The sequence below is a fragment of the Taeniopygia guttata genome, chromosome 20, assembly GCF_048771995.1.
Source record: "Taeniopygia guttata chromosome 20, bTaeGut7.mat, whole genome shotgun sequence".
NCBI classification, from domain to species: Eukaryota; Metazoa; Chordata; class Aves; order Passeriformes; family Estrildidae; genus Taeniopygia; species Taeniopygia guttata.
Window position 1 is genome coordinate 14283504 of NC_133045.1, and position 23902 is coordinate 14307405.

The 23902-nt window shown below is 53.8% G+C and overlaps 1 protein-coding gene across 5 annotated transcripts in view; it reads left to right on the forward strand.

Annotated features, from left to right (window-relative positions):
- The first annotated feature begins 7296 nt into the window (after window positions 1–7296).
- The window catches only part of NFATC2 (nuclear factor of activated T cells 2), an 82107-nt gene continuing 65501 nt past the window's right edge, over window positions 7297–23902 (forward strand). For 2 of the 5 annotated variants that reach the window (XM_072917014.1, XM_030288680.4), the window contains exons 1-2: window positions 13744–14811; window positions 22032–23058. In XM_072917014.1, the coding sequence (XP_072773115.1) occupies window positions 14667–14811; window positions 22032–23058 (1172 nt within the window). In that variant the 5' untranslated portion in view covers window positions 13744–14666. Of the gene's footprint in view, window positions 8116–13742; window positions 14812–22031; window positions 23059–23902 lie in introns of those variants that run through there. The other 3 variants (XM_072917013.1, XM_072917015.1, XM_072917012.1) reach the window with 3 other exon arrangements.

Sequence of the window (23902 nt, forward strand, 5' to 3'; positions counted from 1 at the left end):
CCCCACAGGCAGCACAGGAAATAAAAAAAAAATATTATTTTTTGGTGATAAGGTTTTCTCAGCACCTTAAACACGGGAGTCAATCTTAAAAGAAAGTTCCTTCTTCCACAGGGTATTCAGTTGTCTGGTTTTAAATGAGAAATGTGATTGCAGGCTCTAAAAACCCGACTGGGGGTGTTGATAAACCCCAGTCCCAACATTTCAGTGGATTGTCTCCTGTCTTCTTCTGGAGCTGCAGACCCACAATGTCTGTGCTAAAGGTTAAACCTAAGTGGCTGTGGGAGCTGTGAGACTCCAGTGGGAGCAGCAGGGGAGGGAAGGCACCTCTGCAGCTCTGCAGGAATCCAGGCAAGGCTGGAGTGTGCCAGCACTGAGAGCTGCAGCTGCAGACCCTGTCGGACCCTGTTCTGCTGCTGCAGACCCCGTTCAGACCCTGTTCTGCTGCTGCAGACCCCATTCAGACCCTGCTCTGCTGCTGCAGACCCTGTTTAGGGGCACTTGCAAGGCTTCCTTAGGCCATAAGCATTTGATGGCTTTAAAACTCTCTGGGTGCAGTGGGGCTCTCTGGGTGACGTGGTGCATCTCCGAAATCTTGCTGCTGTAATTAAAGTTCGAGATGATGGGCTCCTGCAGGATCTGGCTGTGAGAAGAATGTCCTTCCCTCTGCTGCTCTTCCTCCCTTCGTGGTCCAAGACCTGAGTGGGCTACAAAAAGGTCTTTAAAATCCCTGCCACTTTAACATCTCCCTCTCTTGGCTTGCTGGAATTGTCCACGTAAGGCAGAATATTGTCTGCTCCTCAGATTCTCTCAGAAAGGAGGAGTAACAAGAACAAGCTGTGCAAAAGAATTTAACGCAGTAAAGATGGGGGTAATAGTCATTCTCATTTGTCCTTTTATGTGAAACAGATTTTATTTTAAATGTACACTCTGAGCAGCTTAACCATATCCAGAGAGTTGTTTACCAGGGTGAAAGCAGAGTTACCCACAGGGTGAGCTGAGCACGCTGGAGGTGAGCGGGCTGCACTGAGTGGTGGTGCTGAGCTCAGAGCACGCCTTGGTGGCACTGGGACACAGGGGTGGTGGCAGGCAGCAGATTGACTCCTGTGCTGCACAGCTGCTGCTGAGAGCTGTGCTGCAGGGGTGTGTGGCACTGCTGTGCCTGCCCTGTGCTGCCTCTGCTGCCTTTAGAACCTCACCTCGGATTCCTTCTGTGCAGAGGCCACCAACCTGTGGGAACCCAGGGCTTCCCTCTGGCTGCCCTGGGACCCTGGCAGGGGTCAGGAACCCCCCTGGACAGAGCCCCCAGAGACACTGGCTGTGATCTCTGTCCATGGAAAAGAGTTTTCAATCTTACAGGATGAATTACCAGCTCTGAGTGTTTGATATAAGTAATAATTAAGTGTGGCACAGGTGCAAAAGTAAAATTTTAGGATTCTAGATTAGGGGTTCAAAGGGGACAAGATGGAGGAAATTGGGTGTGCCTTGTCCTTTTTCTCCTTCTTCATGCCCTCCATGTTTCACTGTGGTGTTGGCATTTTTCTGTTGGTTTAGGCTGGGGACACACTGTCCAACGTAGGTGACAGATATTGGCACGTTATTGTAAATCCAGCACAGGTAGTTTGTGGTATTTAATGTTTGTACCATCCCACTGAGGGCAGAGCCCCACACGCTGCCCTGCAGGACAGAGCTGCGGCAGGGCAGCAGAACATGTTAGAGATAAACAGAATAAACAACCTTGAAACCAGCACAGACCAATTATGGCTTCTGCTTTGGCAGTGGGGCTGACAGACAGAGACTTTCTACAATCTCGGGATCATCAATACCTCAGATTCCGACACCAACCTGTGACAAAAAGTGATGCAAATTGCTGTTGACCAGGACTCTTATTAAAAATAAGAACAAATCAAATTTCCTGAAATGGTGTCACTGAAGTGTTTCCCTGCTCCAGCAGCAGCGGTGTCACTGCCATGGGGAGAAGCTGCACTCAAAAAAGCTTTGGGAAAAACAAGGGAGGCAGAACTCCTCTGCACCTTTGTATTCTGAGGTTAGGGTTTGGAATAAAAACGCATTTATTTATTACATTTATAAGGATAATATACATTATTTATTACATTTATAAGGATCGGCATTCCCTCTGTCAGATTTTAATAGCTGATTTTTCCTAGAGACGCTGCAGAGGACAAATTCTGAGTGAAATCTGTTTGCAGCACTGACCCCTGAGGAGAGGAGCTTCCCAAAGCAGGTGGAACGTGAGCACGGTGTTGGTGTCCTGCTGGAGGGGCTGATGGAAAGGAGCAGGTCACACTCACCCCCCCTCACACCATCCTCGGGTTTTGGTAAAGTCCAGCTGAATTCTGGCTCGTTACTGAAGCGTGGAGCCAATTCTCAGGAGTTCTCCAGAAATTGCCTTCAAGGAAAGGAACCTGCTGTGTTTCAGAGGTGAGTGCCAGCCCCGCTGTGACACCCAGGAAAAGCTGCCAGGCCTGGCTGAGCCCAGCCCAGGCAGGCCTGGCCTAACAGAGCTTTAGGACTAATTACAGTAATTACAGACCCTGCACTCCATCAGGGCTGCCTTGTCAGCTTCACTCAGGGGCTGAAGTGCCTATGGTCACACCGGGGGCTCCCTGCCCCTCTCATAACTGAGTGCAGTTGGCTCCTAAAGAAAGGTGGGGAGTAAATCTGAGGTGCTGAAAGAAATACTGCAGCAGAAACTACACTGTGGGGAAGGTTTTATATGTGTTGGGGTGAATTAATGAATGGGTTTGGGGTTTTTGGAAAGAAAAAAAAAAAAACATGACAAACTTTGTGCACAAATACATAGTTTGAAATATATTCTCTTTCAAACGCCAGCTATTTTAACAACAGTGTAAATCAGATTTTACAGACCACATATTTCAAGTATGAAGTTCATTAAATGTGTGAAATTCTAGATTAGCTGCCGGGTGTGGCCAGAGCCCCAGTAATGAACTGTAAATTCTGTTCAGGATATAATATCAGATTCCCTTGCCCTGGTGCTGATATGAAAGGACTAAAGCCACCTTTTCAAAACAGTCATAACCTTTCTTTATTATCTTTATTTAGTTTAGCCATCATACGATATAATGAATGACTGCATCAGTGTTTCCATCCTGAACCTAATGCACAGGTGTTTAACTTCATTAATTTGTGGGTTTATTATTAAACCAACTTATTTCTCAATGTAACTGAAATTAACACTATCAATTTTTATACAGATTTTTTGCCAGTGCCCTGATAGTGGGTGGTTGGCTGTCTTTAGATTGAAGAATATCACTCTAAACTACAATTCCCTTGGAATTTGTGTGAAAAAAAATCCATTAATTAATGATGCTGTTCTCATTCCATAAACCCTTCCCTGAGCTGGGAGCAAGGTACCAAAGGGAACAGATCTGTCTTGTGCTGTTGTGTGCAGTGACATTTCAATTTTGGGACAGATCTTGGAGGTGTCCAGCAAGCGGGGCAGAAATCCGGGTGCAGCTCCAGGGGTGGCTCCAGCAGCACCTCTGGGCCTGCTCGGCCTTGTTGTTTCTCCCTCTCCCTTTCCCTCCTGCACAGCCGAAGGGAAGGAGCCTCACAAACCAGTTCTAATCCCCACAGAACCAACAGTGGGAATTTCCCAGGCCTGCAAACCCAGGGCGAAGCAGAGCTGGCACCTCTCATGTGTGGCTGTGGTTGGAGACCTCTTCCCAAAGCAGAATTTCCAATGGTGGGTGAAAAGCAAGTTCTCCTTTGGAGGGAATTCGGGCAGTTCTGCTTCCAGCCCAGGGCAAGGTCAGACACTCTGTAACTCAGCCAAAGCAGGGACCAGGCTGTTGGCACCTCCCGGGCTGTGGGGATGCTCCAGGCGCTCGGGAAGGGTTTGGAGCCTCTGGGGAGGCTGCGGGGCAGGGGGGACACAGCGGGTGGGGACCCTGCTCAGCCCCGGAGCCTCGGGAGCACCCGCGGGCAGAGCAGTATTTACTTTGGAAGGGCCAGCAGCTTTTGTCAAAAATACTTATTGTTGCCGTGAGACTGAAGTACCTTTTGCAAGTGGAAAACGGAGATGTCTCCACGAAGTCTCTGATGATAAAATCCAGGCAGCTGCCCCATGGCCTGAGAGCACATCCTCAGGAAGCCTTGATGCCTTATCTCCTAAAGAGCATGAGAAATAATAATAATTAAAAAAAAATAATGGGTTTTATTGCCAAATGCCTGCGTGGAGCCGGGCAGGGAGGCTCATCCTCCGGCAGGGCAATGCTGTGGGCAGCTGCCAGGGGAAATCAGGGACCCCCCTGGGACCCCCGGGACCCCCGGGACCCCCGGGACCGCGGCTCCCCCGAGCCCCCGGGCCGCCTGCAGCTCTCCTCTCCAGCCAGGAGCTGCTCGGGGTCGGGGCCAGCAGATGCATCTCTCGCTGTGCCCGATGCCAGACACCCGCCGGGCACATCCCAGAGGGTGCCGTGGGCATGGGGGGCAGCTGGGTCGGGTTTTGGGGGGTAGGGATGCAGTTCAGAATGTGCCCCTAAAAGGAAGAGGAAGTATTCTCCTAAAGAGGGAATAAATAGCTAAAAATATTAGCTATTAATAGCTCCCTACCTCCAAAAATAAAATCCCTTAGTGATACCAAAATAAGAAAGCAAAGGAAAGTCGGAGGTATTTGGCCTTCCTTTGAAAAAGGAGGCTAAAAATAACTATATATATATAAAAATCTCTCGTTTCTAGGGAAAGTCTCTGCCCCCGCATCCAGCCTGCACAGTTATATAAGACTTGAACTACATCCCCCTCTCCTCCGCGGCCGCTCACAACGCGCTGGAGCCGCGGCCAGATGGAGAAAGGTTCCGTCAGGAAAGTTTAACTCAGCGGGGAAGCTGCAGCCAGTGGAGGACACGATTCTCTCGCTGAACTCTCCAAAAGCCTTGGAAATCTTACAGTTGTGTCATATGCTGGTTTGGGGAATGCTAGTCCGGAGGCAGCCGCCAGCCCTCTTTCACTTCTTTATTTATTTATTTCTTTTTTTTTTCGCGTTGCACTGAGTTTAATTTGGGTAGCAGGATTCAGCAGTTTTAAGCTGGAAAAAACTTAGTGGAAGAAGATATTTTCGGCAAAGGCTGTCATGTGAACTAGCGGGAGCCGATCAAACCGAGCTATTAAAAGAAAGTAATTGTATTTTTAAACGCTGCAGCCCAGGGCAGCCAACCTGCGTGCCCGGAGCCGCGGCCCGGGTGGGGCATTCCGCCGGGGTGGCCCATTCTCCGCTCGCTCCGGGATCCCCTTGGCCGGTGCCCTCTGCCTGTGCCCCCCGTTTGCCCCTTCCCGGCTCTGCTTCACCGCCCCCATCGCCCCGAGCCCCGTCCGCGCTGCCCTCTGGCACTGGGGGCACTGGGGGCACTGGGGGCACTGGGGGCACTGGGGGCACTGGGGGCACTGGGGGCACTGGGCACAGCCGCAGCGAGGAGCTGGGGCGGCGGCGGTGCAGGCTCGGCTAATTACGTGTTTCTCCCGGCTAGTGATTAATTAAATTCGTTTTGCTCTCCACGCAAAGCAGCAGCTTTGGGAAACCTCGTTTGTCCGTAACTGTGCCCAAACAGGAATCCGGAGATTGCGACTGGGCTGGTGGTGGGTGCGCTCAGAGCCGGCGGGGAGCTCGGCTGTGCCAGGCGGGGAGCTCGGGTGTGCCCCCTTTTCCGGGGCTGTGGGGAGCTCAGGTGTGCCACCCGTGCCAGGGGGTGTGGGGAGCTCAGGTGTGCCACTCGTGCCAGGGATGTGGGGAGCTCAGGTGTGCCCCCTTTTCCGGGGCTGTGGGGAGCTCAGGTGTGCCACCCGTGCCAGGGATGTGGGAAACTCAGGTGTGCCCCCTTTTCCGGGGGTGCGGGGAGCTCAGGGGGTGCGGGGAGCTCGGGTGTGCCACCCGTGCCAGGGATGTGGGGAGCTCAGGTGTGCCACCTTTTCCGGGGGTGCGGGGAGCTCAGTGTGCCACCCGTGCCCGGGGCTGCGGGGAGCTCAGGTGTGCCACCCGTGCCAGGGATGTGGGGAGCTCAGGGGGTGCGGGGAGCTCAGGTGTGCCCCCTTTTCCGGGGCTGTGGGGAGCTCAGGTTTGCCACCCGTGCCAGGGGGATGTGGGGAACTCAGGTGTCCCCCCTTTTCCGGGGATGTGAGGAGCTCAGGTGTGCCACCTTTTCCGGGGGTGCGGGGAGCTCAGGGGGTGCGGGGAGCTCAGGTGTGCCCCCTTTTCCGGGGATGTGGGGAGCTCAGGTGTGCCACCCGTGCCCGGGGGTGCGGGCTCCGCCTGCCGAGCAGCGCCGGGGCGTTGCGGGCCCTCGCCCGTGGATCAAAGCCGCTCGTGGAGCGGGCTGGGCACGGGAAAAGCTCCAGGTGGGAGCCGGAGGGTCCGGAGCAGCTCTGCGGCCCTCGGGCAGGAGCATCCTCCGGGAGAGCGGCTCAGCCCCGCGGGCCGGGAGGAGAGGGCTCCCCCAGAGCCGAGGGGTCCCTGGGGTCCCCAGCGGGGCTCGGGGGGGCTGCGGCCAGCGGGGTCCCCGGGGGAAGCCCGTTGCATAACGGGGCTGGGGAAGGTATTTCCGCCCCGACGCGTCCAAAGATGACAGAGGATAGGAAAGTGAGGTGCGCTGAGTTTCCCTGGGCCGCCTGCAGTTGCTAGCCTGCAGGACAACAAACGCGAGCAGCAGAAAGTTTGATTGCGATACCTCCTTCGAGTCGATTTGGGGAGCGAGGGAGTGAAAAATGGAAATGCGGGGCGGGTGCCAGGCAGCCCTCCGCGCTCGGCCGCCAAGTCCGTGACTCAGCCGGGCTCGGGCTGACCCCGGGGCTGTCCCCGAGGGGCGGCACAGCTGCCACCGTCCCCGGAGAATGGGACTGTGACCTCTGCATCCCCGCCGCGATGCGCTCTGCAAGTGCAGCGCCTGTGCCCCGCACGGAGATGCCGAGCCCAGAGCCGGCAGATGCTCCTCAGCCGGCAGTGAAATCCATACATTGTGGGACCGCCGCGGTTCACGGCATCCCCGGCTTGATTTTCCTGTTTTCTTTTGCTTTATTTTCCTGTTTATACATAGGACATGTAAACACGCGCGGGTTGTCTTGGTTTCGGAGGCTTCCTTGGCTATTTCATTCTTGCTTAGCTCCACGTGTATCAGTGGAAATCCGTGGGGTTGCTCCTCTCCTAAATGGATCTAAAAATAGGAACAGAGAGAGGTCTGTGCAACGCCACTAACAAATTCACCGATTCTTAATTTTTCTTTTCGTCTTTGTAAGAAGAATTGAGCCAATGGTAATTAGAAGCCAAAACCCGTGCCAGTAACAAGATGGGTATTAATAGAGTGCTGCTGAGTTTAAAAGACATAAATATAAGCTGGGGGCTTCGCTTTTCTGAATGATTTATTCAAAGGTAAAAGCAGCAGCAGCCTGAGCTTGTCTCTGCTGGGAAGAAGGAAAACTTCTGCACAGAAGCCCCGTTGCTTTGAAAGGCTTTGCAGTTCCTGCAAGTTTTGTTTGAAAAGCACACACTGGGATTTTTAACATCATCCATATTTCTTTCTTAGTCGCTCTCTAACTTTCTGCTCAACAATTAAGTGCTTGTGCTGCAGACTGAGAAAGCCGCAGAGCTGCCTTGGCCCGGAGCTGGGAGACGTCATGGATTCCTGAGTGTGAAGTTGCAGGAAAGCCCTCAGTTTGGGAGATGGAGCCGATCCAGGGGTTTCCATGGCACTGGGATAAACAGGAGGAAACAGTGAGGGAATCCCGTTATTTTACAGCATTCAAAGACTATAAACACTCGGAGCAGGGAAGGAAGTGGCCTTTCCCTCTCTAGTAACCCTCATCTCAGAGCAGAGAACTGACTTCACTTCAGGAACACGCTCAGCCCAGTTCGGATCCCTCTTTGCACCTCCAAACACTTACTGAGGAGGCGAGCAAGAGGGGTTCCCTCTGTCCGGGCGGCACTGCTTGAAGATGGTTTAAAGGAGATTTTTTTTCCTTTTTTTTTTTTTTTTTTTTAAATTTTTTGTTCAGCTATAGATTTTTTTCTTTTTTTTTAATTCCTGATGCAGCGAGAAACTGCCTGCAGGCTGGTACACTACCACCACATCATGAGGTCTATGGATCAAGGTAGGGTGTGAGTGCTGCGTGTCGGGGTGCGGTGTGAGTGTCGCTGCCGTGGCGGGGCTCGGTGGGCCCGCGGCTCCGGCCCGGTACCGGCGGGTGGGCAGGAGGGGTCCCGGCGAGAAGGGCCTCGGGGAAGGAAGGGGCTGCGCTGCCTTTAGGCTCGGTTCGGTTTGAGGGATACGAATGTGTCTGGGGCAGCCTCTTTAAACTCCAGCCAGAGGGACTCTCCTCTCCCAAGCCATCACCCAGAGCCTCGCTGACTAACGCGGCCGCTTAACCCTTGCGCCGCCTGCCCGGCTCGGGGGCTCGGGGCGCCGCTCGGGCCCGGCGGAGCCCCCGGCAGCGCGGCCGGGCCGGCACCGGGCGGCTGCGGCCCCGGAGGTGCCCCGGGGGTCCCGTCGGGGCCGGTGCCGCGGGGAGAGGCTCGGCCGGGCCGTGCGGCGGCGGGGTCGGGGCCGGGGGCGGCGTGCGGGGCCGCGGGAGGAGGCAAGAGTTAAAGGCGGCCAGAGGAGGAGCCTGCCCCGCCGCCAGCCCCGTGCGAGTCTGCCCCGGGCCGGGCCGGCGGCCGCTGCCGCCCGGGGATGCTGCGGCTCCCCCGGGCATCCCCCGTCCTGTCCCGCCGCCCGGGGATGCTGCGGTTCTCCCGGGTGCCCTCCGTCCCGCTGCCGCCCGGGGATGCTGCGTGCGGCTCCCGCGGGCATCCTCCGTCCTGCCCCGCCGCCCGGGGATGCTGCGGTTCTCCCGGGTACCCTCCGTCCCGCTGCCGCCCGGGGATGCTGCGGTTCTCCCGGGTACCCTCCGTCCCGCTGCCGCCCGGGGATGCTGCGGTTCCCGCGGCCATCCCCTGTCCTGCCCCGCCGGGCGCGGAGGCGGAGGGGCTCGGCTCGCACGGAGCGGGCCGCGGGGCAGCTCTGCGGGCTCCGTGTGCGGGCGGAGGATGCTCGGGGAGCCCTCTCCGCCCGCAGCCCCGCTCCTCCTGCGGGGCAGCCGAGCAGCGGCGAGCCCGGCCGCGGCCCCGGGCGCTCGGAGCGCTGCGGCCGCCGGGCTCGGCTGTGCGGGGAGAAGGGGCAGGAGGGGCAGGAGGTGCGGAAGGGAAGGGTTCCTCCATCGGGGCTCCATCCTCGATGCTCCATCCCCCGCCCGGCCGCTGAGTCAGAGCCGCGGCCGCGGGGGCTGAGCGCGCTCCGCTGCCTTTGAGGGGCCCTTGGGAGCCGCTGTTTGTTTTCTCCTGCCGCAGCGAGCTCCCCGGGCACCTGCCAAAACACACTCGTTAACACCTACACCCAAAGGGGATCATCCGAGAGCTCCGATTCTCGGACAAGCCAATGGAAAGACTCTTGAGTGGCTTTATACCGCCTTAGGATCAGGCCATTGCCCTGCCTCGTGTCTCCTCGGCTTTCTCCAGACAAAACTCCCTCTCTCCTGAGCGCTCCAGCTGCTCTTAGTCACTCTCACAACAGCCCCTGGAAGTTATTTTGCTGCACAGGAGACTTCGTGCTCCTGTCAGGGACTTCACCTGCTGCAGGACAGCAGCACCAAAGCCCAGGGCAGCCCCGTTGCAGCAGCACAGCCCTGGCAGTGCTGGGCAGCTCTGCTTTCCCTGCAGCCACAGAATGGACAGCACTAATGGATTCTTTATTTCCAGGTCGAATAGTTGAGAGCACAGTAGTCAGTGGAGCAGCACAATCAGCTGCACGACGGAGCCTTGAGATGCTCCAGAAGGAACGTGCTCCTGGGCCCCAGAATGGGTTTTTGCCTTATGCCAATGCTTGCTCCTGTCAGGGGTGCAGGAGTGATTGGAGCAGTCTCTCCTTTGTGTCACAAGGCTGCTCCCAACACTTCCACAAGGAAAAAGCAGCAGGAAACTGCAAGGGGTTAAAAATGCATGGCACTTTTGGGCTCGGTCTCTGCCTCTGGGAGGATCCTGCACCCACAACAAAGTGTTAGAGTCTTACTAATGCAGGGTGTGTAAATGATGATGTGTTAATAATTTTAAGCCCTTATCCCCTGGTATGATTGGAGCAGGCTCAGGATGAGGAATGAAGGCTCCACACAAACACCCTGCCAGCAAAAAGCTGCTGTGGTGCCTTTGCTCCCCGAGCTGGGCTTCAGCCAGGCAGAGACTCCCCCAGGTGCCCGAGGGTCCCTGTGTCATCCTGGGGTCCCACAGCTGGGAATTCCCTGTCACTCCACCTTTCTCCCTGCCAGCCTGGCCCGTGGGACCCCAGCTACAGCCACCAGATGATTGCAAAGTCCTTTGTGCAGGGCAGGAATCACATTCCCAGATGGGACCCTGACAGAACTGGAGCACTCTTTTATAATATTCCAATAGATGTTCTAAGTGAAATTTCATCACTCATTTTTTAAAAAATAGCCAAGGATAATAATATCCTAGAACTTCTTTTCCACTACTGGTCTAATCTATTTTTTAAGAAAAACTATGATATGTGCATTCCTTTGGTTTGCCCAGCAGACTTCAGAACTTACTGGGAACGTGGAGATATGAGCAATTTTTCCATTGTCCTTTCTTGCCAAACCACTTTAAGCTTGAAATTGGGGGGTAATATCTCTGACTCAACCTGACCCCAAAATTGAAAAGTAGTGTGTGTGCCTGTGACTCTCAAAGGAACTACCAGATACTTCTCCCTTCTCCCTGCCTCCTTTTTTTTCTCTAATAACACTCCCCACTCTCCAGACCAAGCAACCAGTCACTCACAGTCTGAGCTCATTTTAAAGAGCTTGGATTAAGTCCATGTGCAAGTTTTAGTTGCCTGTTAAATTTCTAATGCCTGCCACATACACCATTAGAACACTTAGATTTTTAAGACAGCATTGACTCATATTTTCTTTGGGTTTTAGCAGCTAAATAGACATGCAGCTTTCTTAATCTGCTTTTTTCTACCTCTTTTTCCTTTTAAAAAATTAACGTAAAAGTATTGCAGTATTAGAGATCCAGAGTAAATTTTGTGGGGGACAAATAATAATTAGCACAGACATTTCTGAGATAAAATAAAATGTCTTCATCTCAGAGCATCCTCTGCTCCCTTGCATTGGAGATGTTATTGGTGCAGGGAGTACAGTGGGGCAGTGCAAGTAGAAACTGAAAGCAGTAAATGAGAAGTTACTTTGGGAGTGCATTTAAACACTGAGAAATACGTTAAGTACTCCCTAACTCCCAGTTTGTATTACACTAGAAATGCTCTTTTTAGCTCTGTTTTTGGATTCCCCGTCCCCCAGTACCTAGGTAGTCCAGTATTCACATTCCTCTAAAGTTTTATTGAAGCGCAGCCCTGCCAAAGGCCAGCACGGATCCAAGAATGTGAAGAGGACTGCTTCCACCCTGCAGTTCCCTGAAATGGCAGCACGGAGCAGCTCCAGCCCTGCGCTGTGTGCAGCCTGCTGCAAGCATACGTGGCTGCAAGTTTTGGTCATGCTGCCAAGGACAGCCTTTGCTTCAGTCCTTCAAACACCTTTTTGGCTCCTGAAAACAGCTTCATAAAAAACCCCAGAGCTAATGCTGCCTCCTGCATCTCAGGGTGGGTGCTGAGGGCCCGGCCAGAGCTGGCACCAGCCTGATGACCCCGGGCACAGGAGAAATGCATGGAGGACCCTTGGAGAAAGGAAGGCTCTGATGTGAAAAAGATGGACCTTTAGGAAAACCAAGCAGTGTTTCTGGTCCTTGGACCCTGTACTCCAGCCTTTCACCCCAGCCTTAAGGAAATCAAGCTTTGGGAAGCGTTTGTCACATTGTTTGGGTTTTTTCTTTGATGTTTCTGAGTGTATATGCTGGGCTGAAGAGCCCACAGTCCATTTAAGCCTAGGATCTTTCCTGCCTTTCCTTCACCACTAATTGTTAATGACAGACTGTGGGCACTATTTGTCAGTTATGTAGTTATTAACAGCTAAAACTTAATTTATAATGTTTTATTTTCATTGTGGGCTCAAGAGCCCGTTTTGGGTCTAAACCAAACTCCACTTGGCCTTTGGAAGGCTCCAAAAACTTCAGCTGTCAGTTGAGCTGGATTCTACAGCTGCCTGCAACTACCAATGGCTTCATGCCCCTCTAATATTTAGGCCAGATCTGTATTTTGTGCATTTGTAACATTTCTGCTGGAAATAACACACAGGTAGGTCCAAACCCAGCCCCCAGAGTGTTGCAGCTCACATCTCTGTGCTCTCAGAGGTGTGGGAACTCTGTTCCTGCGGGTTCTGGGCAGTGCTCACACAGGAGTGTGTCCTCGTGTGCCCTGAGAGCTGCAGGGACACACTCCCTTAAAGCCTCCTGCTCCCTGACATTTGTCAAGTTGTCTGCTGGGCAAAAATCCTCCAATCCTGCAGGCTGAGCTAATGCCTGCGTTTCTCTAGCACTTTTCTCACTGCTGTCTTGTCACCCTGGTTCCTGGGCAGAGTCAGAATTGAAGATTACGTGTGGCAGCAGCGAGGCGCTTTCGGGTGACACGCTCCTCTTGGAAAGCAAAAGGTGCCTTTTCCAGTTGTGGAGTATTACTAACCCTAGGAGCAGCTGAGGATAAGTTTCAGGCTTCACAAGCCTAGTGGGAAGTAAAGGATGGGACAGAGCTTTAGCAGAAGTCAGGGTCATCTCCCCATGCCCTCCTGCCAATCACCTGTATCTCACTCAAAAAGCCCAGTGTTTTTGTGTCCTTTCTTCCTGAGGCGAATACAATCGATGCTCTCCAGTTCCCTCTGTGTGGTGTCAGCTCTGAGGATGACAGCTCTCTTTAGTGCTAAGCCAAGATCAGCAAGTATATTTTGTTTTTCTAATGAATTTTAAATAGCAGAGCCAATGATAAAAGGCCAGTGCTCAGCAAACGGTAAGGATCACTGGACAACAGACACAAACAATCCCATTTAACAGATGTTTAAACAATTCAGAACAAATCAGGCTCTCAGAGAGAGCAGCACAGGTTCCGCAGGGACTGGCAGTGTCTGTGAACACCTCAGTGAACATTCTGTCTGCAGGCTCACCTGCCCCTTTGCACAGGCACTTTTCCCTATCCCCTGGCACCTCCCAGTACGAAATTCATTCCACAAGGCTGATTCCAGTGTGACTGCTGCCCAGCTGGCCTGATGCAGCCTCCCAGCAGCTCTGGCTGCTCCCTGAGGGCCCTTTCAGCCCCAGCCCTGTGGGTTCTGTGGGATGGGTTTCAGCCCCTCCCTTGGTGGTTCTGCTCACCCAGAGGTGCCCCCGCTGCCACCCAGGAGCTGCAGGGGACCAGCCAGTCCTGGGCTTCCCCAGAAACCCAGTGAAGAACCTGACTGCAAACTGTAGGGCAAGTCTGAGCTCTTATCCCATGGATGAGCAAAGGGTGTGATGAGAAGGCAATTTGTCATTACTTGGCTGGACACATTAATGGGAAAGGCAGTAGGTTATAAGCCCAACTGCAGAGATTCTGGTTCATGTGTGCTTTAAAACAGACTTTCTGTGACCTTAGACAAGTAACGTAACTTAAAGATTTGTCTTGCAGTTAAAGCCATCGTGCTGACAGGCTTAGCAAATAAAAACAGGCTGAAGTAAACACCAAAATGCTTTTTTAATGATCTTGGTCCCTCTGCCTCTGCCTCCCTGCCCTGTCTACAGACTAGGAGCTCTGTAGAGCTCACAGACATGATGACAGAAAGGGCACCACACAGACAGGTAAGCGAGGGAGCAGCCCTGCTGCGGGCACACCAAGCCGGGGTGCCCAGTGCCCCCCGAGTGCATCACTGCTGGTCACAGCAGCCAGCCCGGGGGCAGGAGGCTGCGGGGGCACTGAGCAGCGCCCTGTGCACAGCCGGGGGAGTTGGGGTGAATGGAATCAATGCGGTGGGGTGGCAGCAGGGAACGCGGCGAGCGCCCATCCTCCGAGATGCTGTTTGTGAGGAGAACAGCGGCCTTGTGCCCGATGGCCCCGCTGCCCCGGAGGGTGCCCCGGCGAGCAGAGGCTGTGCTGTGCCCACGGGCACCCGCAGCTGCGGGAGCGGAGCACATGGCGCGGGATGCGCGAAGCAGGGCAGGGGCAGGGCGGGACCCTGCCAATCTCCGCGGAGAGGGGCCGCGGGACAGACAGCGGGGCACGCCGAACGTGGGGCACCAGGGGGAGATGCCGGGCTAGAGGACATCACTTCTGGAGCCCCCGGTGCCGGGGCAGGCCCGTTCTCCCCGCGCCGCCAGCCCGGTGCGGTGCTGCCGGGCCGGTGCCGGCTCCTCCCCGGGGGCGGCCCCGGCGCAGGTGGCTGTGAGGAGCAGGAAGCTGCCCCGCTGCCGCCTGGCCTCGCGTTCCGAGTCGTGCTGAGCCGTTCCGAGCCGTGCTGAGCCGCTCCGAGCCGTGCCGAGCCGTGCCGAGCCGTGCCGAGCCGCTCCGAGCCGTGCCGCCCGGGGCTCGCCGCCCGCAGCCGCCGTCGGGGCACCGCGCCCGCCGCAGGCTCCGCAGCCTCCCCAGCCGGGGCATTTCTCGGTGCTCTCTCGCGGTGTCGCCTCCGTTTCCCGCCCGGCTCCCGCCGCCGGAGGCTCGGCCGGGTCGCGGCTGTCGGGGCAGCGCCGCTCCCGGGCCGCCATGAGCGCCGCGGGCCCCGGGCCCGGCCCCGAGCCCGGCCCGCAGCACGGGCACCCCGGGCCCGGCCCGGCCCGGCCCGACAGCCCGCAGGAGGAGTTCGACTTCTCCATCCTCTTCGACTACGACTACCTGAAGCCGATCGAAGGTTGGTGAGGGGCCGCCCGGGCGCGGCGGAGCCCCCGGCAGCTCCTCGGGGCACGGCGGCACCGCCCGGGCCCGGCCCGCCGGCGTCCGGGGCCGCGGGGCCGAAAGGTGCGAGCCCCGGGCCGCTGCAGCCACGGCTCGGGGTCCGGCCGGGATGGCGGCAGGCCGGGATGCAGTGCCCGGGATGCAGTGTCAGGCTGGGATGCAGTGCCCGGGATGCAGTGCCCGGGATGCAGTGTCAGGGCCGGGATGCAGTGCCCGGGATGCAGTTTCCATGCTGGGATGCAGTGTCTGGCCGGGATGCAGTGTTCCTGCCAGAATGCAGTGTCCATACCAGGATACAGTGTCTGTGCCAGGATGCAGTGCCTGGGATGCAGTGTCCATACCGGGATGCAGTGACCGGTATGCAGTGTCTGTGCCAGGATGCAGTGTCAGATCAGCTGCAGGACATCGCTGCGACCCCGGAGCTGTGCAGCCGGCAGTGAGCACTGCAGGGGCAGCGGAGGCACCCGGCACAGCCCGGCCAGGCTCTTTCTGCCCCAGCACTGGGCACAGCTGCCCCGGGAGCTCCCTGCCAGCTCTTCCTGCCCCAGCACCGTGCCCAGCGTGCCCCAGGAGCTCCCTGGCAGATCTTTCTGCCCCAGCACTGGGCACAGCTGCCCCAGGAGCTCCCTGAGCTGGAGCACTGGGGCGTGCAGCCCTCGGATGCCCGCCCTGAGCCTGACCCTCCCGCAGCCCTGGCAGCGGGCTGGGCACAGCGGGCTCCAGCTTGGGGACAGACACCACCAGATTAACTTAAAATTGAGGAAAAAAGAGAGGTCTGTAGACTGTTCTGCTTTTCTGAGCTTATGCTGTGGTACTTAAAAGTGCAGTGACAAGTGTTGCCTTACTTTCTGAATGGTAATTCTGTCTGTTGATGGTACTGGGCAGGGATACTTCCCATAAAATGTAGATTTGTGTAAACCAGACAAAGCTGAAAGAGAGGACCCAGAGGAATGATTTGTTTCTAAGATACATTGGTTTGGATTCTGCACAGTGCAGAGCTGGTGTTTCCCTGGGGCATCTCAGAGATGTTGTGCTCCTCTGAAGGAGGAGACCTTTGAGGCCTGAAGCGTGGTGTCATCAGTGAAATGGAGAGCTGTCGCTGAGTTTTATTCTCTCTGCCCTTGTTCAAGTGTACAGGTGTACACCAGCATCGAAGCTGACTGGGGATGGTTCATGCCATCAGATGGACAAAGCTGAATTTTCTTTCAAGGCTTCATGTAGATCAAAATAAGCTACAATAAACCCACGATTAGGAGGGGTTCGTTAATGGTTTTAATGAAAATACACTGAATTTCAGTGAAAGCTTCCGATGCTGGTGTGTTCACATCTTTACAGTAGACAGTGCTGCTGTGAAGCCTTAAGTGGGAAGTTCTGCAGAATATAATCACACATAGGTGGGGGGCAGAAAGTTTAATCTTCAAACCACATAAATGCAGAGCAGTATGTGCTTGTTGTAGAAGTAACTTCCTTCTTGAGCCTGCTTTCTGCACTTTTGAATGGCTTGAAACCATAATTAGTAGTAATTTTGTTCCAAAGATGGAAATCATTAGCATTAAAAACAAAAAAAAAAACAGAGAGAGAGAGATCCCAACCATATATATGAGCATTGTAATCTGGAGAACATTCTCCCTGGCTTTGAAAAGGCAGCAGCTCCAGTCTGTAAGCAATCCAGGATACATCCACAAACTCTAATGTACAAAAGATGAAAGAGTGTTTACATGAGAGCAGAAAATGGTCAAATTGTGAGCAAGGGCTTTGTCCACATGCTGGTGGTAACTGGAGCTCATTGTTCATGTGCAGTCCTGGCCTCATCTGAACTGCACTTGGGCACACAAGTCCTGTGCAGAGGAGGATTCAAAGTGGAACCGAAACCAAAGGAGTGGGTCCCAGCACTTCAGTCTGGTTCCTGCATTTGGAGTCCTCCCAGCCTGGTCTGCTCCTCCCACTGCTCATGACAAATCCTAAAAGAACAAATCTGTAAGCATGTTCAAAGGGATTTTTTAAATTAAAAAAAATACAGGAAAAACGTCAATTTTGGGCTCTAGGAATGGATTGGGGTGGATGTTTATTCCTGATAAACAATTTTTTAAAAGGTTGGAATTTGGCAGTATCCATCCCAAAGTTGTGTTTGGAAAGCAGGACCTGTATCACAACTTGTTGTCATGGGGATGGCAGAAATATCCTTCCTGAAGGTGTCTGGCTTTCAGTGGTGCTTGTGTTTGCCTGGGCCAACAGGAGCAGAGGCTGCTACAAAACCAACAGGGAAAGGAAGGGCCAACAGAAATCCTGCAATCAATATTATTAATATTAGATGTTCCTCTCGAAGCCAGCCATTTCCAAAAGCAGCAGTGCTGTAGGGAGTGCTTTCTACCTTTACTTGCAGACTTTAATTAGCAATCTTCTCAGGGTTTGCCAACAAGAAACATCTGCTGAACTCAGGGGCCTGCCCAGGTGAACAGGCTTGGGTGGGGAATGTGGGCAAGGCATTCGCTGCTGTCAGGCAGAAGCTGTGATTTGTGGTTTCATTTGGCCATTGAAGGTGTTTTCTGTGTCCTTTAAGCTAAAAAGCGTTAGCTGCATTCCCTGCAGAGTTCCTGTGCAGGTGTTGGTAGTGGTATCAGTGATAGCCCAAATTTTAGCTAGTTTCCAACATGCCAGGTGAGTTAATGAGCATTTCCAAATGAGCTCCCACAAGCTCCCAGAGGAGAAAGTTCTGATAACTGCTCTGTGTGCTCTTCCCTAACACCTGCTGTTGGCTGCTGTGAGAGACAAAACGCTGAACTGGGACAGTTCTCTGTCCCAGCAGCTCCCTTCAGGTTTGCTGGGCTCTCTGTGTGCTGATCTGCTGAGAGGTGAAGCTGCCACATCACTTTTAGTGTTTGAGCTCGACCCTTCTGGGAGCTGATGCTCTGAGGAGTGTTCTGCAAACCCAACCAAAAGCTGTGTTTAAATAAGATTCCAGATGAAACCCTGCCCTGAGACAACAGGTAAGAATGCAGATTGGTTTGCAGTATTTTCTCGAGGCTCAGCCCTTGCTGTAGCTCATTTGACTCTGAGACTGCATCTGGTGATCTGAATCTACAAGGTCTGTGTGTGTGTGGTGTAGAGAGGGGAAGCAGGGAGCATCCATAAATATTAATATTCCTCCAAATGCTTGTTTGTGTGCAGACAGGCTCCCAGGGACACTGCCACGTCTTGTAGGTGTCAAGCCCTGAATAATTTGCCTCGTTCCTTTTTTTTCTTCTCCCAGATGCAAAGCTATTAAAAGGAAAAAAACTGAAAGTGCATGCAGTTGGGTCCTGGGGCTGGCTCAGGAACACAGGAGGCAGTGTTCAGCCCTGCCATAAAGAAACAAATATACATATCTACCAGAGAATTCCAGATTTCACTCAGGAAACCAGCTCTCACTTGGAGCTTCCAAGAGTTAGTGTAAATAGCAGAGAACTCGGCTTTTGAAAAATGCAAAGTAGCTCTGGACTGGCCCCGTCAAATGACAATAAGCAAGTTAATTAAAGAAAGAAAAGAGACTCTTTTATTTATGCAAATAAGGGACTCCAGTTCAATCTCGGGAGCTGCAGCCAGCGGATGTGAGGTCAAAACCCAACTCGTGCCCCTGGCCTGCGCAGGGCTATCTTTAGCTTTCCCTGAGGATGCTTTGGATAAACCCAGCATGGAATGCAGCTGCTGGTGGGCCTCTGTTCCCTAATTTCATGCTGATGGTCACATCTGGCTGAGTGGCTGGCTTTGAAGGCGCTGCCTTGTTGGAAAGCAGCGCAGGGTGGCTCTCCCCAGGCCATGTGTGCTCACACTGCCTGCCCTGGCCTTGGGGAACCTCGGCAGCCTTTTCCTCTTCCTTTCTGCTGTCCAGAGAGGTGTGAAAAGGAGTTTGGTACATCAAGGGTGTCAAGGCCTTTGCAACTGAAATCCCTTGATCTGTCTCACCTGTGATTCAGCTCTCCCTGGGTTCTGAGGGGCACGCTTGAGGGTCTCCCCCTGGAAGCTGCCCGTGCCCTTCCTGGGGCTGGCTTGGTGGTTATTTGCACTACAGGAGCATCCAGACCCCTGCCTCACTCCCTGCTGTGGTGAGGGAGGCACTCATGTGGGTGACAGCTGTGGAAAAAAGGGGCAGTGAGAGCTGGCAGGAGTTTGGGTGGGATCCCGGAGGGCTTGGGCATCACACCGCTCTGGGAGGAGGAGCTGAGCGACACAGGGAAGGCTCTTTGCTGGCAGCAAAGCTGGCTGAGGGCATGAGGCAGTGCCAGCGCTGCCTGGGTGTGAAACTCGCTTTCTTTTAACCCCCTGTCAAAGCAAAAGGATCTTCTGGTACTGAATCAGAGGGTGAATCAGCAGTGAAACCTCAGGCTGGGAAATGCTTGAGTGCAGGGAGGGGGGGAGTGCTGAGGAGCTGTCTGTGGAATACCCAGCAGAACAGCAGTGCAGAGGACAGTCCTTTGCTGCACTATTGCAGTCTGTGTTCTGGGATGCAGGATGCAGGGATGGATGAGCTCTGGAGGGTGGCACAGCCTTGGCAGCAAAGCTGTACCTCCGAGTCGCTTCAGTCCTTGGAGAACACCTTTGCTGGGCTGTCCGAAGCCCGGGTTTGATGGGTGTCGCTGTGGGTGAGGGGTGTGCTCGTTTTTCAGCAGACTTTTAAAATTACACGTGCACATAGCAATACATTTGCTTGTCCCATACCCCTCAGCAGGAGCCTCCCCTGCCGGCTCTGCTGCTGGGTGTGTTGAGTTTTGGGGCTGTACCTGCTGTCTGTACCTGGCACACTTTGAGGGGTGTGGTGGGGCAGCTGTAGCTGATGCTGTGCTGCACAGGAGATGAAAGGCTCACCTGTTCCTTCAGGTGAAGCTGTTCAGGTCTCTGCTCCTGCTGCTCCCTGCACAAATCCTGCCTGGAGCCTGGCATCCAGCCTGGCTCTGCCCGGGCCTGGTTGTGCCCCCTGGCACCAGCTGGGATCGGGGTGTTCTTCCCAAGAGATGGTTTGGGATGGTTCGGGTTGGGATTGGTTGGTTCGCCATGGTTTGGTTTTGCGATGGTTTGGGTTTGGGATGGTTAGGGTTTGGGATGGTTTGGGATGGTTCGTGTTTGGGATGGTGTGGTTTGGGATGGTTTGGTTCGCCATGGTTTGGTTTTGGGATGGTTCAGTTTGGGATTGGTTGGTTCGCCATGGTTCAGTTTGCCATGGTTTGGTTTTGGGATGGTTTGGTTTGGGATTGGTTGGTTCGGTTTTGGGATGGTTCGGTTTGGAATTGGTTCGGTTCGCCATGGTTTGGTTTTGGGATGGTTCGGTTCGCCATGTTTTGGTTCTCCATGGTTGGTTCGCCATGGTTGGGTTTTGGGATGGTTCGGTTCGCCATGGTTCGGTTCGCCATGGTTCGGTTCTCCATGGTTCGGTTCTCCATGGTTCGGTTCTCCATGGTTGGTTCTCCATGGTTCGGCGGGAGGCGTGTTCCTCTGCTCGCTGCGGGGACTGACGAGCTCTGCTCAGAGGAATCTCGGCGGCGATCTCGAGGCTCGATGTGTCAGACCTGAGTGATGGGGATGACACACCGCTCCGGGTGCCAAGGCTCTGAGATCAACACCGCTAAAAATACGTTTGGCTCAGCGCTCAGTGACTCGTTGCTGCTTTCCCAGCCCCAAACAGCTGTGTGCTGGGATTAAAAGCCAGAGGGAACCTGAAGAAATGTGCAAGCTGGAGTGTCCTGTGCACTCCCCTCCTGTCCCAGCCCTTCTGTGTGTTGGTTTGTTTGCTCGGCTCTTGGGGTTTCCTGCTGAGCACGAAGGCTCAGCAGTTCCTAAAAATGAACAGAAGCCTGCTGAAAAGAAGTCAAAATCTCTCTGCATGTAGAAGCTTCACCAGGAACTTCTGCTACATTTGCAGAAAGCACAGTCAGCTCCTGGCCGGCTTTCTGTATGGTATTTTCTCATGGGAATTGCTGTTTCAGGTCATGTAGTAGTAAGAGAAAATGCTGGAACAGTAATTTAAATATTAAAATATTTAAATGAAACCCTCTGCCTGTGACATGCACTGATCTGTGCCCAAAGTGAGCAGATAGGGTGAGTTAATCCCAAATTGTGGAGCTGTATCAGGTGTTTCCTGCTGGATACACTAAAATCTTTAAAAACACATACAAATCCTGGTAATATTTTGCATGTTTTTGTGTGATAACAAATGTTCTTTGGCTCCCAGGCTGGGGCAGCTCCAGGAGCTGCTGTCCATGGGAATACCTGCCATGGCTCTGCTCTCTGGGATGCCCCTGCCTTTGCACACCTTTGGGTGCTGGGACCAGACTGGAGCTGGGCTCTGCAGGGCAGGTTCCAGGGAATTCTGTGTTCCTGGAAGCATCCCTGTACTCTGCAGCCTGGGCAGAGTTTGCAAAATGGGCATCTCTGAAAACTGAGGATTTTTGGTACCAGCAGAGAGAGGGTTCTACTGAACACTTACTTGTTATTGTGTATTTTATAATCCCTGTCTGAAAATGTTCCCTGGGCTGAAATTGGAATGTGATTGCCCTTAACCACAGGGCTGGATTATTTCTCCCTCTCTCTCTTCTCTAACAAATATTTGTGAATGTGTTTTCTGACTCACATGAAGCCTGTCACCAAACTTGCTGTCATGATACAGAGCCAAACAAATCATCACACAGAAGTGACTTTTCAGTTTAAGAGTTTGAGCTCAGCTTTGGTTCACAAAGCCTTTCCTGGCTGGGTTTGGCTGTGTAAGGAAGGTGTTTCTCCCTTCTCCAAAAGCTGCTCCTCAACATTTGGTTTTCTGTAGACCTGGTTGGAAGCGATTTTGTGATGTTGGCAAAACGGGAGCGAGGTGTCCCTTGGCTGTCCTGGCAGGAGGGCAGCCCTGCTGTGGACAGAGGGGCTGAGGTGCTGCTGACGTGCCCAGGGGATCCCTCGGGTGAGGCTCAGGCAGCAGGAGCCCGGCTGGAGGTGTCTGCAGTGCTTCAGTCCGTGCTGCACCTGCCCTGGGCGCTTGAGCTTCCCTGGCTCTTAATCCACTACTTCTCACAGGCATTAACTGCAGTGAAAAAGAATTAAATAATAAGCGAATATCAGATCACAGCCAGTTTATAAATATGCATTTTTTTAACCCGTGATTGCTCAGCTTCTGTAACAATATTTACAGTCTTAAAGAGACCCTTCTTTTTCCAGAAGAACCGACTCCACATAAAACCAACAGCCCACCCTCTGGAGTTACATACGCTCATGATGTCCTGGACTGTGGCCTCAAGCCATGCCCCCTGCCTTTTGCTAACCTTTCTGCAGATCCCATGGGCAGATACGGACAGCCAGATAGCATAGGGCTGCCACCTACACACCCTGCCAGCGCCGCAGGGGCCTCTGCTCCGAGCCCTAGGATTGAAATAACTCCATATCACGAACTGATTCACTCGGGGGGTCCCTTCCGCGGCAGAGACACAGATGTTCTGTTGGCAGAACATCAGCCAAACTCAGCCACCACTAGCCCGAGGGTTACCCTGCCCGTCCCTGGCTTTGAGGGCTACAGAGAACCACTGTGTCTGAGCCCAGCCAGTAGCGGCTCCTCCGCAAGTTTCATTTCAGAGACAAATGTATCTCCTTGCACCTCACCATGTGTTTCACCAAATAATGGGCCTAGTGATGACCTTTGTCCACAGTTTCAAAACATCCATACTCATTATTCTCCTAGAACCTCTCCAATAATGTCACCACGAACAAGCATCACGGAGGAAGCCTGCTTGGGACGCCACTCACCATCACCCTGTCCCAACTCAAGGTCCTCGTCACCGGGTGCAAAGCGGAGGTTCTCTTGCACCGGGCTCTACAGCAGCCAGCTGCCCTCCAGCTCTCCCCGGCCCTCACGGACCCCCTCTCCTCAGCCCTCTCCTCGCGGCCCCCTGAGAGAGGACAGCTCTGCAGTCACTTACACGCAGCTGGCCAGCGCTCCCCTTTCCATGGATGCTATGAGCAGCCTTCCCACCGATCCCTCCTGCGGCGTCCCCACGAAAATCTGGAAAACCAGCCCCGACCCTTCCTCCATGTCTTCCCACAAAAACAGCATTCCGTGCCACGTCTTTCAGACTGTTGATTTCCACGGGCCCTGCGAGCAGGAGGACAGGAGGAACTCGGCTCCAGAATCCATTCTGCTGGTTCCTCCATCCTGGACAAAGCAGCTGGTGCCTGCAATACCCATCTGCAGGTATGTACTGCTTCCTGTGGGTGTGTTTTCCATGTTTTTTCATGGTTTGATGGTCCCTAGGGAGGGTTTTCTTGGGCAGGTGCTGCTGCAGACCAGAGCTGAGTGCTCAGGGACAGCACTGGTTAATCAGAGCTTGGTCCATCCGGATTCTGAGATGAAAAAGTCAGGGCTGTGAAGAAACATCACCAAAGAGGTTCATTGATGGCACAGTACACTACAGATTTCCAAATGATTTGTGTAAATAGCAGATTGCAGAGAGCCTTTGACAAAGGCTGAACATTCTGGTGCCATCCTGCTGCTCTTAAAATGGTGGCGCTGCTTTTGTGATGTCACTTACAAATTTCCATCAAGGATGAAAATGCTTTCAATAATCCTGATTCAAACCAGAGCTGCAGGTCAGATTGAACATGCGGTCAGCTGCAGTGACTGAGTGCTGGCTGTTAATTTGCCAGTTGTCCCTTAGCCCAAATCTCAGCCCTCCGTTGTCTGGCTCTGTGGCAATGCCAGCAGCGAGGTGACTGTGCTGCCAGTCCCTGCTGGCACGCTGGCAGTGCCATCCCGCTGGCACTGAGGCTGTCCCAGGGTGTTCCTGACCTGCTAAACACAAACTGTGAGTGGAAGGGCACAGGCTGTGAGTGCCCTTGGCTTGTCAGACCGGTCCTGGCAGCAGCCTGGGCTCACAGAGTGCTTTAAAATCCAGTGCAGGCTTTAGCTGTACATTGCAGCGCATTCATTTCGTGTCATAAACCCTTATGTGTTTTCATAACAGCAAAATTAGTACCAGGTAAGAGTATTTAGCACTTTATTGATGTGCATTTTAATCTTTGTGGAAATCATAACAATT